General features: G+C 42.8%; 1 protein-coding gene across 1 annotated transcript in view; it reads left to right on the forward strand.

Moving 5' to 3' along the window:
- The first annotated feature begins 1,755 nt into the window (after window positions 1-1,755).
- The window catches only part of stxbp4 (syntaxin binding protein 4), a 71,115-nt gene continuing 57,885 nt past the window's right edge, over window positions 1,756-14,985 (forward strand). The window contains exons 1-5 of the mRNA XM_030078110.1: window positions 1,756-2,066; window positions 10,141-10,214; window positions 11,273-11,368; window positions 11,540-11,609; window positions 13,466-13,540. Of these exons, the coding sequence (XP_029933970.1) occupies window positions 2,011-2,066; window positions 10,141-10,214; window positions 11,273-11,368; window positions 11,540-11,609; window positions 13,466-13,540 (371 nt within the window). The 5' untranslated portion in view covers window positions 1,756-2,010. The remainder of the gene's footprint in view (window positions 2,067-10,140; window positions 10,215-11,272; window positions 11,369-11,539; window positions 11,610-13,465; window positions 13,541-14,985) is intronic.

The following is a 14,985-nucleotide window of genomic DNA, read 5'->3' on the forward strand; positions in this document are numbered from 1 at the left end:
CAGATTAGCTCTGCTGTCCTTTTCTTCTTCTGCTACTCTTCCTCCTTCTCTCCTCTTCCCGTCCCTCCTGCGACCCATTTCCACCTCTGACAGGTTTGTGTGTGTGTGTGTGTGTGTGTGTGTGTGTGTGTGTGTGTGTGTGTGTGTGTGCATTCAAATCTGTCTGCTTGTTGGTATCTGCCTATGTTGGCCCTCCAGGCAAAATTACTCCCTTGTGTCCTTCCAAAACTGAGATTATACAGGCATAAATTTACAAGAAAAAAAACTCAGAAAAAGATTTTTTCAGTCACTTTCTCATAAAGGAAGCACATGTGTTGACCCTGCGAGGTTGGATCAGCCACACACCGCACACACTGCCGCTCACTGTGTGTCAGGCCTGCAGCCGATGACCTCATCAAACTTTCCAATAGTTTTCAAATTTTTCTATTTTTTTTCTCATAAATTTGCAACTTTATAATCTCAGAGATTCCCTTAAATTTAAAATATTCCCTTTAGGGATCATTTAAAGTTGACTCTTAATATGTGTGTGTGTGTGTGTGTGTGTAGTGTGTGTGTGGGTGTGTGTGTTTCTGTTTGTGAGTGTGTGTTGGGGTGGTGGTCGGGGTCTACTTGTGCCTGTGTGCATGTACATGTGATAGTGTGTGAGTGTCTTGTGTGAGTGTGTGTGCATATTGTATGTGGGTTTGGTTTATTAGTGTGTGTTTGTGTTTGTGTACATGTGTGAACTGGATACTTGTGTGTGTAGGCTCTATGTATATGTGCTTTGTGTGTGTGTGTGTGTCTTCGTATGTGTATACATGTGTATGTTCGTGTGTTTCCATACATTTTCGTGTGCACAAAGCCTATATATGTGTGCATGTATGTGTGTGAGTGTGTGTGTGCATTTCTGTGCATATACACCCAATGTGTGTGTGTGTGTAAATGTGTGTATTTCGTTGTGTATAGCCTGTATGTGTGTATATGTCTGTGTAAGTGTGTGAGTGTGTGTTTGCATGCATATAAAACATCGAATTCCCCTTTATGGATCATTTAAATTTTAATCTTACCTAATATGCATGTGTGCATGTGTGTGTGTGTGTGTGTGTGTGTGTGCATGTAGTGTGTGTGAGTGTGTGTAGGTGTGTCTCTGTGTACTTGTAATAGTGTGTGAATGTCTTGTGTGAGTGTGTGTGTATATTGCACATAGGGTGTGTACATGTGTGAAGTGCATGCTTGTGTGTATTGGCTATATGTGTGCATATATGTGCTTTGCATGTGTGTGTGTGTGTGTGTGTGTGTGTATACATGTGTATGTTTGTGTGTGTTCCCATATATTTGTGTGTGCACAAAGCCTATATCTGTATGCACGTATATAAATGTACATGCATACGTGTGTGAGTGTGTGTGCGCATTGCTGTGTGTGTACATAGCCAATGTATGTGTGTGTATATAACCTATGTGTGTGTGTATGTGTGTGTAAGTGTGTGAGTGTGTGTTTGTATGCATATAAAACACCTAATTCTCCTTTAGGGATCATGTAAAGTTTAATCTTACTTAATATGCATGTGTGCATGAGTGCGTGCGTGCATAAGTGTGTGCGCTCGTGTGTGCGTGTGCGTGTGTGTGTGTGTGTGTGTGTGACGGGCGGGTATCAGCATGGATTAGTAAGTAAAGGTAAGCGTGTGTCTCTCCCTGTCTAGGCGGATTTCCATCCCTCTTCTCTCTTTCTCTCTCTCTGTGGTCTCACACACACTCCTCACGCACACCACACACACACACACACACACACACACACACACACACTACACACACTAACACACACACCGACCCTGATTGAACTGCCACCGCTGCTGCTGCTGCCGTCTCCTCTCATCCCGTCTCCCTTCCCAAACACCCGACTCTCGTCTCACGGTGGCATAATAATACTTGCGTGCCCCATGCGGGTGCGTGCGTGTGTGTGTGTGCGCGCGCGCGGCAGCAGCAGCAGCAGCAGGAGTGTGTGTGGTTCGTTTCGTGTCGGACCGTCGTGCGATGCCATTTCTGCCCCAGGAGGCTGAGCGAATCGATGGGCTGTCTCTGCTCTACTGGTGAGTCCGAACCATTTTCCCTTTCCTCTCTCTCTCTCTGTCTGTTTGGGGGAAACTTCACTTCCCACGGTGCTGTGCAGCTTGTTTTTTCTTTTTTTTAATATATATTTTTAACGATGTGTGTGAGCGTGTTGCTGCGCTGCACAGGTTCATGTGGGTCACAGCCTCCAGGACGCATGGATTAGGTTACCGGCTGTTTAGCGGCAGATGCTTGTGAGTTTAAGTCAGCGTGCCGGTGCGCCGCGCGGCTCCCCAGACCTACTTTACAGCACGATATTATTATTGTTGTTGTTGTTGTTGTTGTTGTTTTTTAACTTGTACCACCGGTGTAAACAAAACTGAAAACTTCCTACAGAGAGAGTAGTTTACCAGAGTGAGTCCTGGTGGGGTGAAAAGGTGGTCGGCTATGGGAATTTTACAGATGTTATTGTAGTTTTTGCGTTTTTCTTCAGCTTTTCTTTGTGGAAGCAGCTGCTTGTTGTGTTGACTCATTTGACCAAAAGACTAAAAAAAAAAAAAAAAAAAAAAAAAAAAAAAGACTTTTTCTGTATACAGTTGTCCCTGGCTATAACGCGGTTCACCTTTCGCGGCCTCACAGTTTCGCGGATTTTTTTTAGTGCAATTTTGTATGCTTTTTTTTAAAATTTTTTTTACTGGACTTATTTTTCTACGAAGGTTTGAACTTTGAGAGTTTAAACAAGAGAGAAAAGTGAGAAAATGTGAATGCCTGTCTGAGAAAAGTGTATAAAGTGTGTAGTGAGGGGTTTTACAGCCTTAAAACATCTAGAATAATTGTAAAAAATAAAGCGGACTACTTCGCGGATTTCGCCTATTGCGGGTTATTTTTAGAACGTAACTCCCGCGATTAACGAGGGACCACTGTATATATATTTTTATTTTTGTTAGTTTTGTAAGAACACAATATCGCTTCAGTAATTTTTTTTTTTTAGGAACTAAAATGTTTTTTCAAATCTCGTTTTAGTTTTTAGTTTTGTTTTAGTTAATTAGAATAAGCTTGGATAGGCTTGGATAACCTCAGATATACAGACAGATAGAAGGAAAGAAAGAATGAAAGAAAGACAGAAGTTGTGATTTTTGCTGATGATCAAACACCATAAACTGTGCCTCCACGGAGCCTCCAGCTGGACTCTGATTTTTCTAATTTCTTCAGAGCGTAAAAGTCAAACTGATGTTATTCTGGTTGGATCAGTGGGTTTCTCTCTATCTCTGCTGAAATCCAGAGGAAAAATGAGAGGAACTGGACTGGAACTGGAGGTCCAGTCTTGTAAATTTCTGACATTTATTAATTTTTTCCCCTATCAGATCGTTCAAACTGGGGTGGCCGGGCCTGTTTTCAGGGTGGCAGCTGCCGGCCCAGGCCACCCTGGAGTATCCGCCCCTGAACATGAACACACATTTAGGTTTTTCTGCTTATTTCAATACTCCTCAGGCAGTCACGTCGACTTTAAACTAAATAATCCATCATCTGCGGGAGAAATGCACGGCACTTTCCTAAATCCTGCGAAATAATCCCTGAAATTTGGACATTTGCATATGAAAAAACTCAGGAAAGACTTCTGAACGTTTCATAAAAAAAGACACAAAGGCAGACTGATGTAGTTTCAAAGTTATGATTTGGTAAAAGATGATGAATGCCAATGAATTCTCAAAGAATTTAACTTGTACATGCCTCATGAGTTTAACACAGCTCTTTTAAACTATTACAACCCAGAATATCAGGGTATTTTACTCATTTTTTTTAATGTTTATATGGATGTGATATTAAAACACTGGGATTCAAGAGACTTTTAGATGTGCTGCATTAACACAGTCAGATATTCATCAGAGCTCAGATTATGAACCTGAGGGGTTTTATCTTTCATCCTCAAATGCATCCAAAGTGCAGAGTCCGTCCTTAAGTTTTATTCAGTTACAAAATGAAAAAATTAAAATGAGCTAACCATTTATCTCCTAGAATCCCATGCCTCAATTCACTGAATTTACTAAAGTTTCATATTTTATATTTTACTTTTTGTATTTTTATATAAAAATCCCATTATTTCCACTATGTCATTTATTTTGTATTTCTACTGGCTGGAAAACTGTATCTTTAGCAGTGTCGGGGTCGTTACTCAAAAAAAGTAACGTATTACACATTACTGGTTACTTTTTGGAAAAAAATAATCCATTACTTTACTTACTTTACTTTAATTACTTTACTTAGTTCCTCCCTGTGGAAAGTAATTGGTTGCACTCCTCATTATGTTACTTATGTGTTACTCCGCAACATCGCCTGAAATTCACTGTTAACAAAATAACGTTAAACTTCACATCTGCACACGTGTTGGCACAAATCTCCATCCTGATACCAAGAACACACACGAGATATTTCTTTATGCTCCTCAATAAAGTAACAGCGACTCGTCTGATGTCGTGTTCTCAGCGGTGGAGAGCTGTTTCTGCACTTTCTGCACAAACTCTCCGTAACGTGCACATCTCCACCGCTCTGAAGTTGTAGCCCGCTCTGCCATTTTGTCCGCCCTCTCCTGCACGAACTCCGGCCAAAGTGAGGTGACGACTCGCCAGAGGTCAGAGGTCAGAGGTCAGGCGACTGCTGCACGAGCATGAAGACACGATACGCTGTTTTTTCTATCCGCCCCTTATGCACGAGAACTGAAGAACTTTTATATTTTAACACAAGTAACGCCACAGATGTTTGATCTGTTCCTGTCGTGTGATCGCTGAATTTAGGAACAGTAACATGTCACATTACCGTGTTACAGAGTTGTGTAAAGAAAAATGTGAAGAAAAAGAAAATCAACAAATACAAGCATCACATGTTTGGAGAGTCATGCCTGTTCCTGCTTCCATCAATAAAAGAAGCTTTTCTCTTTGAAACTGAAGCCTCATTGGTTAAACTCCGCCTCAACATCCTGTTTCGAGAGGAAATCCATCAAATTCAGGAAGCAAGTGGCTCCCAAAACACCATTTGTGACTTTAACAAGCGACGTAAAATGAGCAGATCGTGAAACTGATTGGGGAAAGGTGAATCAGACAGAGGGAGGTGAATGGACCTCCTCTAAATGAAGCTGCTGTTCACCTTTAATGTGCTCAGATCAGCAAAGCGACTGATTCTTTGATCTTTTCTCATCCGATCATCCAATCAGCGTCCGATCTGCTCTGCCGAGAAACCAAACGTTCAGTTTCATCCCAGGTATCAGCCTTTGCTCCCCATATGCCACGTACAGTGATGATAATCTGCCAGCATATGGATCCATCTGTATATAATCTGTAGGCCTCCATCTGCCGCCGGTTTACAGCAGCGGATCTCTTTTATCAGATTATGTTATGGCACTCGTTTTTTTTGTCTCTTATTTTGAAGGCGTATTGAGATTTGAACACTTTGCACCTGTATGCCGCCGCTGTCTAGACAGATTAATCACCCGGATGCCCACGACTCGCTGATTTTGCCTCAAATCCCCCTAAAACGACGCACCTGTGAACCCCCCTGTTGCAGCTGTACACGTGCGGGTTGCAGAATTATTTTTAAACACTGCAGTCACTCCTTTTTTTTTTTTTACACGAGAAAAATGCATTTATTACGGCATGATCTGAAATCTGCACACACAGAAGAGAATTACCTTGTGACTTCAGTTGTGATTTTCATATTTTAACTCTTAACTTTAAGTCCTTTTCCGGGCTGAGATGATTCACTGAGCCTTTTGAAACCACACTGGATTAACGTAAAAACTGACATTTTTAGAGATGCAGGATTTTAGTCTCCAAAAACCACTTTCTCAGAAAAATTTGCTGATCAAAAAAAGGCTTTACAACATCACCCCAGCACTTTGCATATCGATGGACTGGCTCTCGTTGGAGGCAGGAGGCCGTGGACGTTGGACGGGAAGTGTAGTGATCATCAGATTTCTCTGGATTAGATAAGCAAGTAGCGCAAATCAGCCTTAGCCGTGCCGCTTCATCCCCAAATGCTTCGGGATTCAGCGCATTAACTCTGTTCGCCACCCGCAGGAGAAACCGCCACAGTCGTCAGCCGCTGCTTTTGAGAAATAAAGTCATCAAGCCCGTAAATCTGCCTGCCGCGGCTCTGATATCGCATTAAAGCGGCCGATTATAGCAATTCACTGTTTTCTTTATGACAGCTGTTTAGTGAAGACATTGTTCAAATTTGATTTTTTTTTTTTTTTTTTTTAAACTGGTGCATTTGTTCACACTAAATCCAGTCGTGCCACTTTGGCTCATGTGAATGAGAGGAGCTGCTGCCGTCAGCCGATCGGGATATAATGTCGCTTTGTGATGACTTAGACTTCACATTCACTCAGTAAACACCCTTTAAAGTGGATTGATGTGCAAAACATCACAAAGAGTGTTATTCTGGTGCTGAGACGGAATAAATTTGCGAGCAAAATTATGAATAATGTAGAATAATGTGACTGAAATGTTGTATCGGACGCCGAAAGATTTCACTCTCAAATGGATCGACCAGGTGCGACGACAAAATCCATTTATTTCAAAAGACGTGTGGAGACAAAACCGTAAGGAGTGAACACTGCGGGACCTGTGACCGTCCTCGTTACAGTCCCAGTCCCCGGCGTGTGGCCTGATTGGCTTTGCTGCGTCCGCGTGTTAATGGAGTTACTGTATATGTTCCCCTGGAGCGCCGGCCCCTGTGTCACATTGAACACTCGCGGCAGGTAATGCAGATTATCGGGTATTAAGTGATCAGTTTAATTGCTCGCTTGTGTCGCAGCCACCGGGCCGGCTTCACGTGGTCAGCTGTTGGCAGGGGAGTTTGTCTTGCTTACACAGAGTCCAGCAAAAAAAAAAAAAAAAAAACCCACAGCGATTGTGCAAAATATCAGGGACGGTTGCTGTTTTCATGAACCGCGCTGATGAGGTGAAGCCGGGTGAAATCCATTATCCCTTATTGATTTCTATTATTAGATCTACGCCGGTGACAAGGGTGGAAATGCAGATTTTTTTTTGTTTTTCTCTTGGAGACACCTCAGATGATGACTGTGCAAATGTGCCGCTAATATTTTTTTACATTTACATTTTTATATTCCAACATTTCAACACCATTTTTCACCTCGGTGCGTCCGGTGCTGAGGTTCCTGTGGGTAGCATTCCGTGTTAGCTTAGCGTAAAGACTTGAAGTCAATGGGAGTCGTTAGCGTGGCTCTGTCAAAGTGAAAAAAATAAACCTTACAGCAGCTCTGAGGCTGCTCCTGGTATTAGTCTCAGGTAAAATAATGGATAAAACATTTTAGCTCTTTATTAATTATTTAACCATCTTTCAGGACGGCTGCTCCTCAGTTTGTTTTGAATCAAATGAACTGGTTTAGTCGGTCCTACTGCAAACAGGCCTGCTGCTCTGTGTTTTTACCTAGAAAGTTTTACGTTACTTTACCACTTACAATCACTTGTCACAAACTCATTTACAGTGAGACAGCTCTTATTGTGAAGTTACAGCCATTCAAATAAATCAGACTGACCTTCGCTCCGCTCAGTCACTTTGCCTTAATGACCTGCTCCACTTATTATTTCCTTACCAAATATAGAGGATATTACCACCTTAAGTGTTCAAACTCTCCGTTCGTTGTGAATAGAAGTTTGTTTTTAGCTTGTCTGCCTTTGATTTTCAAAACTGTCTTAGCAGATCAACCATGAAGTGAAAACAAAAAAATCTAGGCTAATAACTCATTGATCTGTAGTTTTCTTTCCGTTTTCACTCGACCTGACGGCGTCCCTGCTCGGACACGTGGACTCTGTAACAAGCTGCCAGTCTTCCCCGGCTTGTCCTTCATTGGCTGCAGTAAGCGTATCAAGGTAGATGCATAACTGCTGTGTAAGGCAACACTAAGACTGTGAAACATCTCCGTGTCCACGAGTCTTTTAGTTCCAAAGAAAAAAGTCAGTTCCTGCACACAAAAGCTCTCGAGAAACGTTCCTGTAAGCGAAACGTCGTCTAACTCCCTCAAATAAATCAGTGCAGATTTCTTTCTTTGGAGATTTGGATCTTTGGGGACTTTGAATGGTGTGTGTGTGTGTGTGTGTGTTGCCTTCCACTCATCTAACACACTCAGTCTCCTGTTTGCTGAGCTCGTTTGGCTTGATAAGTCATAAAATGGTGATATTTGCTGCGGTCAGTCGGGCCATAAAGTGTCACACAGTCTCCTAAAAATGACATTCCCGTATAAGTAAACTGCATCCTCAGTTACAGAAACGGTGAATCTTTGCGGTTGCTTGAGCTGATTTGCGTTTTAACTGCGAACAAACTCGACTGAAAACGAGCTGAGACCCGTTCTTGGTGATCTTGGCCCTCATCCGAGTGTTACTGCTGAATTCACACATGCCGAAACACACCGATCTTTGTGGGGGAACGCTCCCGGTGTGGAAAACAACCGCTCCAAACGAGCCCGCTGTGAAAGCTCCCTAGAAATTAATAGTTCAAACCAAACGGGTCCGACAATCCTCAGTTCCCCTGACGAGCGGTGGAGCTCCTTCTCCTCGTTTACAGAGATCACACCGAGACAGACGAGAAACTTGAGAGCGACACGCTGACGTTTGAAAATCGCCATGAGAATCAGCGACAGGATGACGTGTTGAGTTTGGGCGCTTGTTGGGCGTGGCCACTTCTGATGATTGACAGTTGCTCTCTCCCGTAGCCGTGCAAACCCCAAACTCCCAGCTGCACCTGATTGGACGAGTGTTTCACTCGTGGGCCGTCCTCTCCCGGATTTGGCGGCTCTTTTGGAAACTTTGTTTTATATGTTAGAAAACAGTTCACTGAGAGGCTTTTCTGAAAACATCTGAGGCAGAAATGAACCCTGCGGCGGCTGAATCTGTCTCCATTTCAAGTTCAAGTTCAAGTTCAAGATTTATTCGTCACATGCATGAATGTACAGGTACAGCAGCAGTGAAATGTAACTGCAACAACTCCGGCACTGTGCAAGTAAAAATAGATAGAATAAAATAGTTAATAAAATAAAATAAAATAAAATAAAATAAAATAAAAATAGAAAATATATATAACATTGCTATATGCAATCTACAACCTATATACAATATACAACAATATACAGTAAGTACAAATAAGTAGAAGTAGAAGATCAGACGGATGGTGGTCATTCAGATCGATGGCGGTTAGACGACGGTTAAAAGTTCCTCGGGAGTTTCTAGAGGCGGTGAGTCGGGTTGGAATTTGCATAAAGTGGCCAAGACGTCAACTTTATGCAAATGAGCCGACGCCGACGTGACGCCCCGTCTCTCGAAACGTGCATCACACAGCTGCTTCCATAGACAGTGAACGGGAAGCGTGGAAAAGACTGATCCTGTGGACATGGACATCAGTGTGTCTGAGGCAATAGCTGCTGTCTCTTCGCATCCCCCTTTGGAACACACACACACACACACACACACACACACACACACACACATGCACGCACCGCGCTCGTGCACGCACCGATTCACGTAAGCAGTGCAAAATAACCAGTGCCGGCTGCAGACCACGCAGCATCCAGACTGAGGTCCGGCTCTCCGCTCAGAAAACAGCAGAGAGAGAGAAGAATGACAGAGTGTGGGGAATCTGCCCTCCTTTAATCTGAGGCTTCTCTCTCTCTCCATCCGGCCAGGCAAGTCTTTTCCTGATAAAAAACAAACTAAAAAAAAAAAAAAAACAGGGATTGTGTGAGCGCTGGGATTGCTGAAGATATAATTGTTTTGATCTTTTTTGTTTTTTTTTTGTTTTTTTTTGTTGTTTTTAATCTGTGTGGTTGTGCTGGAGGTTGCTGACATCCACAGGTCACACGGTGGTTAAAGAGGCTGCAGATTGCTTTCACAGGGCGGGGTGTCTGCGCTGCCAACACAAGCAGACAAAAAGCCAAAATCTCAGGATGATTTGATTGTTTTGTGCGGCAGCGGAGGAGAGGCTCCGAGACCTCCGCCGTCTCTCTGCGGGACGGGGGGGGGCTTCGCCTTCGGGTGACACCGAGGTGATGAGGCGGGGGGCAGGATGTTGAAATTTGTCTGACGGTGTTGTTTTGCGTGTTCGCAGGACGATCATGGGGCCACACGGCATCAGCCGAGCCGTGCAGAGACTGGAGTTCAGCGACTGCAAGAAGGGACTCGGTGAGCATACATAATCTCCTTGACTCTTTAACCCCCAGCAGAAATCTCCATGTCAAGAAGCGATTTAGTGTCGTATGCAGTATTCAAATCTTCTTTTTCTTAAAGCAAGTAAAAAAAAAAAAACCTACCAGTGGGATAATCCCACTTATTTCCAACGCTAATCAACTTGTTTCCAGAATTTTCCTGAATCAAGGGTCATTTTCTTGATCCTCGTCGCTGATCTGCTTTATTCTGCCCTGTTTCAGCACATTTGTACTCGCTCCCAGATTATGAAGAATACGTAGAGTCAAGAAGTGACTCTAAATTCATGTTTTTCTTGCCGGCGGGATGAGATAATCCCACCTGTTTCCAGTGCAGTTCCACTTGTTTCAGTGTAAATGTGCTGGAACGAGGCAGATCAGCCGCTGGGATCAAGAAAATGACGCTTGATTTGGGAAAATATCAGGAAACCAGTTGATTACACTGCAAAAAGTCAAAATCTTACCAAGATTATTTGTCTTATTTCAAGTCAAAAATGTCTTATTCCTAGTCAAAATATCTCATTACACTTAAAATAAGACATGATCAGCTCAGAAATAACTTGTTTTTAGACAATTTTCACTTGTTTCAAGTGAAAATTCACTTGAAACAAGTGAAAATTTGCTTGAAACAAGAAACAAATTCTGCCAATGGAACAAGCAAATTTTTACTTGTTCACTTGTGTCACTAGTAAAAATTTGCTTGTTCCATTGGCAGAATTTGTTTCTTGTTTCAAGTAAATTTTCACTTGAAACAAGTGAAAATCATCTAAAAACAAGTTATTTCTGAGCTGATCATGTCTTATTTTAAGTGTAATGAGATATTTTGACTAGAAATAAGACATTTTGACTTGAAATAAGACAAATAACCTTGGTAAGATTTTGACTTTTTGCAGTGTAGCAGTGGAAACAAGCGGGATTATCTTTAAGGTTTTCAGCACTCGGCGAGACGACGCGACTAAATGAGATTGTTTGCACTTAATATGATATTAACCCGCAGCTCACACTCGTATTTAACCTTTAAACCGTGCGCACTTGCAGGTGTGAAAATAATCGGCGGCTACAGAGAGTTCACGGGGGAAGAGTTCGGCATCTACATCAAGCGGGTGATCGCCGGCGGGCTGGCCGCTCTGGACGGTCCGTGCCAACTGCTTTGTCTGTTTTTGATTTATTTGTCTGCCAGATCGAATGGGGGGAGAGATACAGACCATAATATCCTCCAACACCTGTCTGTCTGTCGCTGTCTGACTCCTCTCTCTCTCTCTCTCTCTCTCTCTCTCTCCCTCTCTCTCTCGCTCTCTGTTCCAGGCCGGCTTAAGTCAGGCGACCTGATTTTGGATGTCAACAATATTAGCCTGGTAGGAGTGACCAATGAAAGGTGAGTCACAGTTTATCAGTCAGAGATCGCAGGTGAACAGCTGACGTTCGTACATTAACAGCAGAAAGTGAACGGCTTCCTCGTCTCTGAGTCTGTAACCGGATACGAGAAACAGTTCTTCTGTGTTCAGGATGCCGTGACTTTTCCTCGCTTTATTTTAAAAGTGCACTCTGCAAAATTGCCAAGGGCTCAGGAAATTTAGACTCAGCTGATTAAAAAAAAAAAAAAAAAAAAAAAAAAAAAAAAAGTGAAATTAGCATGAAATTTGATGGCGGGCCTCCAGCTGCTTCTCAGAGTCCAGCCTGTAGCCGAGGGAGGCGGCGTTTCTCGGCTACAGAGCCGTCGAAGGCTGTTTTATTTGGAAGGAGCCATCAAATGCAACCGAGGAATGCAGCTTTCACCGGGTAAGATGTGTCCCTCCCAGTTGAATGTCTCCCACAATCCTTTGCGTACACAGGAAGTGGAAGTCAATTGGGGAAAAAAAGCCTCTGTTTTCGTGGAATTCATCCGTAAAATGCACATCAGTCAATTCCTCCTCGAAGCTCTTAAAAAGGACGGGGCCCAAAAGCGTCTTCTCCTTGGCCACTGCAGGTGTGAGAGCGACATTTCCGGTGATGTGCATGAGGCACGTCCTCGGTTTTGGTCAACTGCTTCAAAGTAAAAGCCTTCATAGCCTGCAGAGGGCCGTCCTCCCTCAGCTGCAGCCTGGACTTTTAGATGCATGATTTGCAGAGTGCACCTATCACGTGTTTACTGTACCGTCTGTGCAGCCCACGATGGAAAAGGAACCCAAAACGTGCTCTTACTTTGCTCACGTTGTACCTCAACACTAAAGGAAGTGGCAATAAACATCAACCTCAGAATAAAAACTCATTAATCTGAAGGCAGGCCTCTCAGGCTCCTGACAAGACTAACAACCCCGAGAGATAATCTAACACTTCAACCTTTAAATGCCTGTCTTAAATCGGATGTTTTGATGGCTAATGAACACAAAAACATAAACAACAGAGTGAAACGTTCCTATGTTTTTTGGTTATAATAGGTTAAAAGAGAACTATGCTTTTGAGAAATGAGCCTCCTTAAAAAAAACAACAACCTTATAACACAATTAAAACAATTCTATTTTATAGTGTATATATTGCTTGCTGCTATTTATCATCTGTTTATACTGTAAATTTGCACATTGCCCATATCTATGCACATTTTATACATCTATGCACACGTTTTTTTGCACATTGGGTACTTAGATCTTTAGATCTCTAGTGTCATCTTTTATTCTTTATTTTTTATTTATTTAATCTTGTAATCTGTGGATACTGCTGAAAACTGTGAATTTCCTTCGGGATGAATAAAGTATCTATCTATCTATCTATCTATCTATCTATCTATCTATCTATCTGTCTATCTATCTGTCTAAACAGGACAAAGTTATGTTATAAGGGATGCATGTTGTTGTGGAATAGCCAGACGTGGGACTTTATGGAATACACGTCTTCATTTGATTTTTACATGTACAAAAAAATCTGCCCATCACTGTAACTCCATAATATTCAGTCCAGCCATGTTTATTTTGCTCCAACCAGCCGGACGGGGCAGCAGACAAGATAAAGAACAGGAAAAACTGGGTTTTTAGTCTGTTTGTGATGCAGAATGCTCACGGAGAGCTTGCAAAATCTGGAATGGATGCGATTTAAAACACAGCAGGGATGTTTAACCGTTTAGACATATAAACCAATGCAAAAGAACAAGTGCACAAAAAGGTTCTTCATTGTGTATTTCCACTTTGGTGTGTTATGTGTGTGTTGTAGTTGCACACAGCTCATGGCTTCCTCTCTCTCTCTCCTGTGTGCTGATAGGGCGGTGGAAATCCTCCGGACGGCCTCATTCTCCAATCACATGTGTCTGCTGGTCGCCAGGGACGACGAATCCAGGTAGCGAACGGCGTCGTCCTCGCAACTCCGCCACGTTCCTGTGAACCCTGAGCGCTGTTTTCCCACCTCCGGCTCCTTTCGCTCCGTTTAGCAGACGCAGCGTAAAACTTGTCAGAGTCGGTCAGGTCCTTGTTTTCCGTTTGGCGGCGGTTCATTTGAAGCCGCCCGCCGTGTCGTAACCGGCGCCGCGGCTCATTGTTTCGCCGGCTGAACGGGGGCTGATCTGTGCACAGCAGGAGCGCCGTGATTTGATTTTGATGTATCTAAAAATAGTCTTAATACAATAAGCACATTACACTGTTTGGGTTCACACACGGGGAGAGCTTTTGGCGGCGTGCTGTGTGATCCTGTCATACTCAATCCACCCTTCGCTAAGTCCCGCCCCCCCCCCCCCCTTGGTTACTGTTGCTACGCCTGTCAAGCTTTTGCACCCGGCATGTCAATCTATGGCGTTTTCAACAATATCAGAGAGAGATTTTCAGACAGAGAGAAGACAACAATGTGCATTTGAGAGCAGCATTTACAGATTATTTATGGGCGGGGCTTTATGAATGAAGAGGAAATAAAAAACGAGGGAAAAGTGTCAGGTAGCCGGCACCTGGACGGTTCATGTTCAGGACAGACAGGAACATGTCTGCTCCCAGGGCGGCTCTGCTTCTGAGAAATGTTTGTGTCGCTGAGCGTACGGTCTGCTGTCCGTCACAAAGCCAGCGTCTGCGACTTTTGAACATTTGCAGCGACTAAACATCGAGGTAGAGATGCTTCCAAAAATGTCCAGAAGGGAAGTGAGCGGTAAAATCTAAGGGGGTACGTCGGTGGTTCTTCTAAAAATGGGAGAACTGTCTCTACACTGCAAAAACTCAAAATCTTACCAAGATTATTTGTCTTATTTCAAGTCAAAAATGTCTTATTACTAGTCAAAATATCTCATTACACTTAAAATGAGACATGATCACCTCAGAAGTGACTTGTTTTTAGACAATTGTCTCTTGTTTCAAGTGAAAATTTGCTTGTTTCATTGGAAAAATTTGTTTCTTGTTTCTAGCTAATTTTCACTTATTTCAAGTGAATTTTCACTTTTTCCACTGGCAAATTTTGCCAATGAAACAAGCAAATGGTCTAAAAACAATTTACTTCTGAGGTGATCATGTCTTATTTTAAGTGTAATGAGATATTTTGACTAGAAATAACACATTTTTGACTTGAAATAAGACAAATAATCTTGGTAAGATTTTGCGTTTTTGCAGTGGAGGGTCCCCCATGTTAGTTTGTGGAAGTGCCGTCAGGATTCAAGGAGTTCTTCAAGGAACCTCCAGGGATTCCTCGAAGCCTTTTTCACTTTTTAAGTTGACAGACATTTTTTTTTTTTTTTTTTTTGCCTGGAGATGTGACAAACCGTTGAAAAGCTAAGATGCCGTGGTCTTTGGTGCAGACCACTGAGCGAG

This window comes from Myripristis murdjan, chromosome 19 (assembly GCF_902150065.1).
Source record: "Myripristis murdjan chromosome 19, fMyrMur1.1, whole genome shotgun sequence".
In the NCBI taxonomy this organism is placed as follows: Eukaryota; Metazoa; Chordata; class Actinopteri; order Holocentriformes; family Holocentridae; genus Myripristis; species Myripristis murdjan.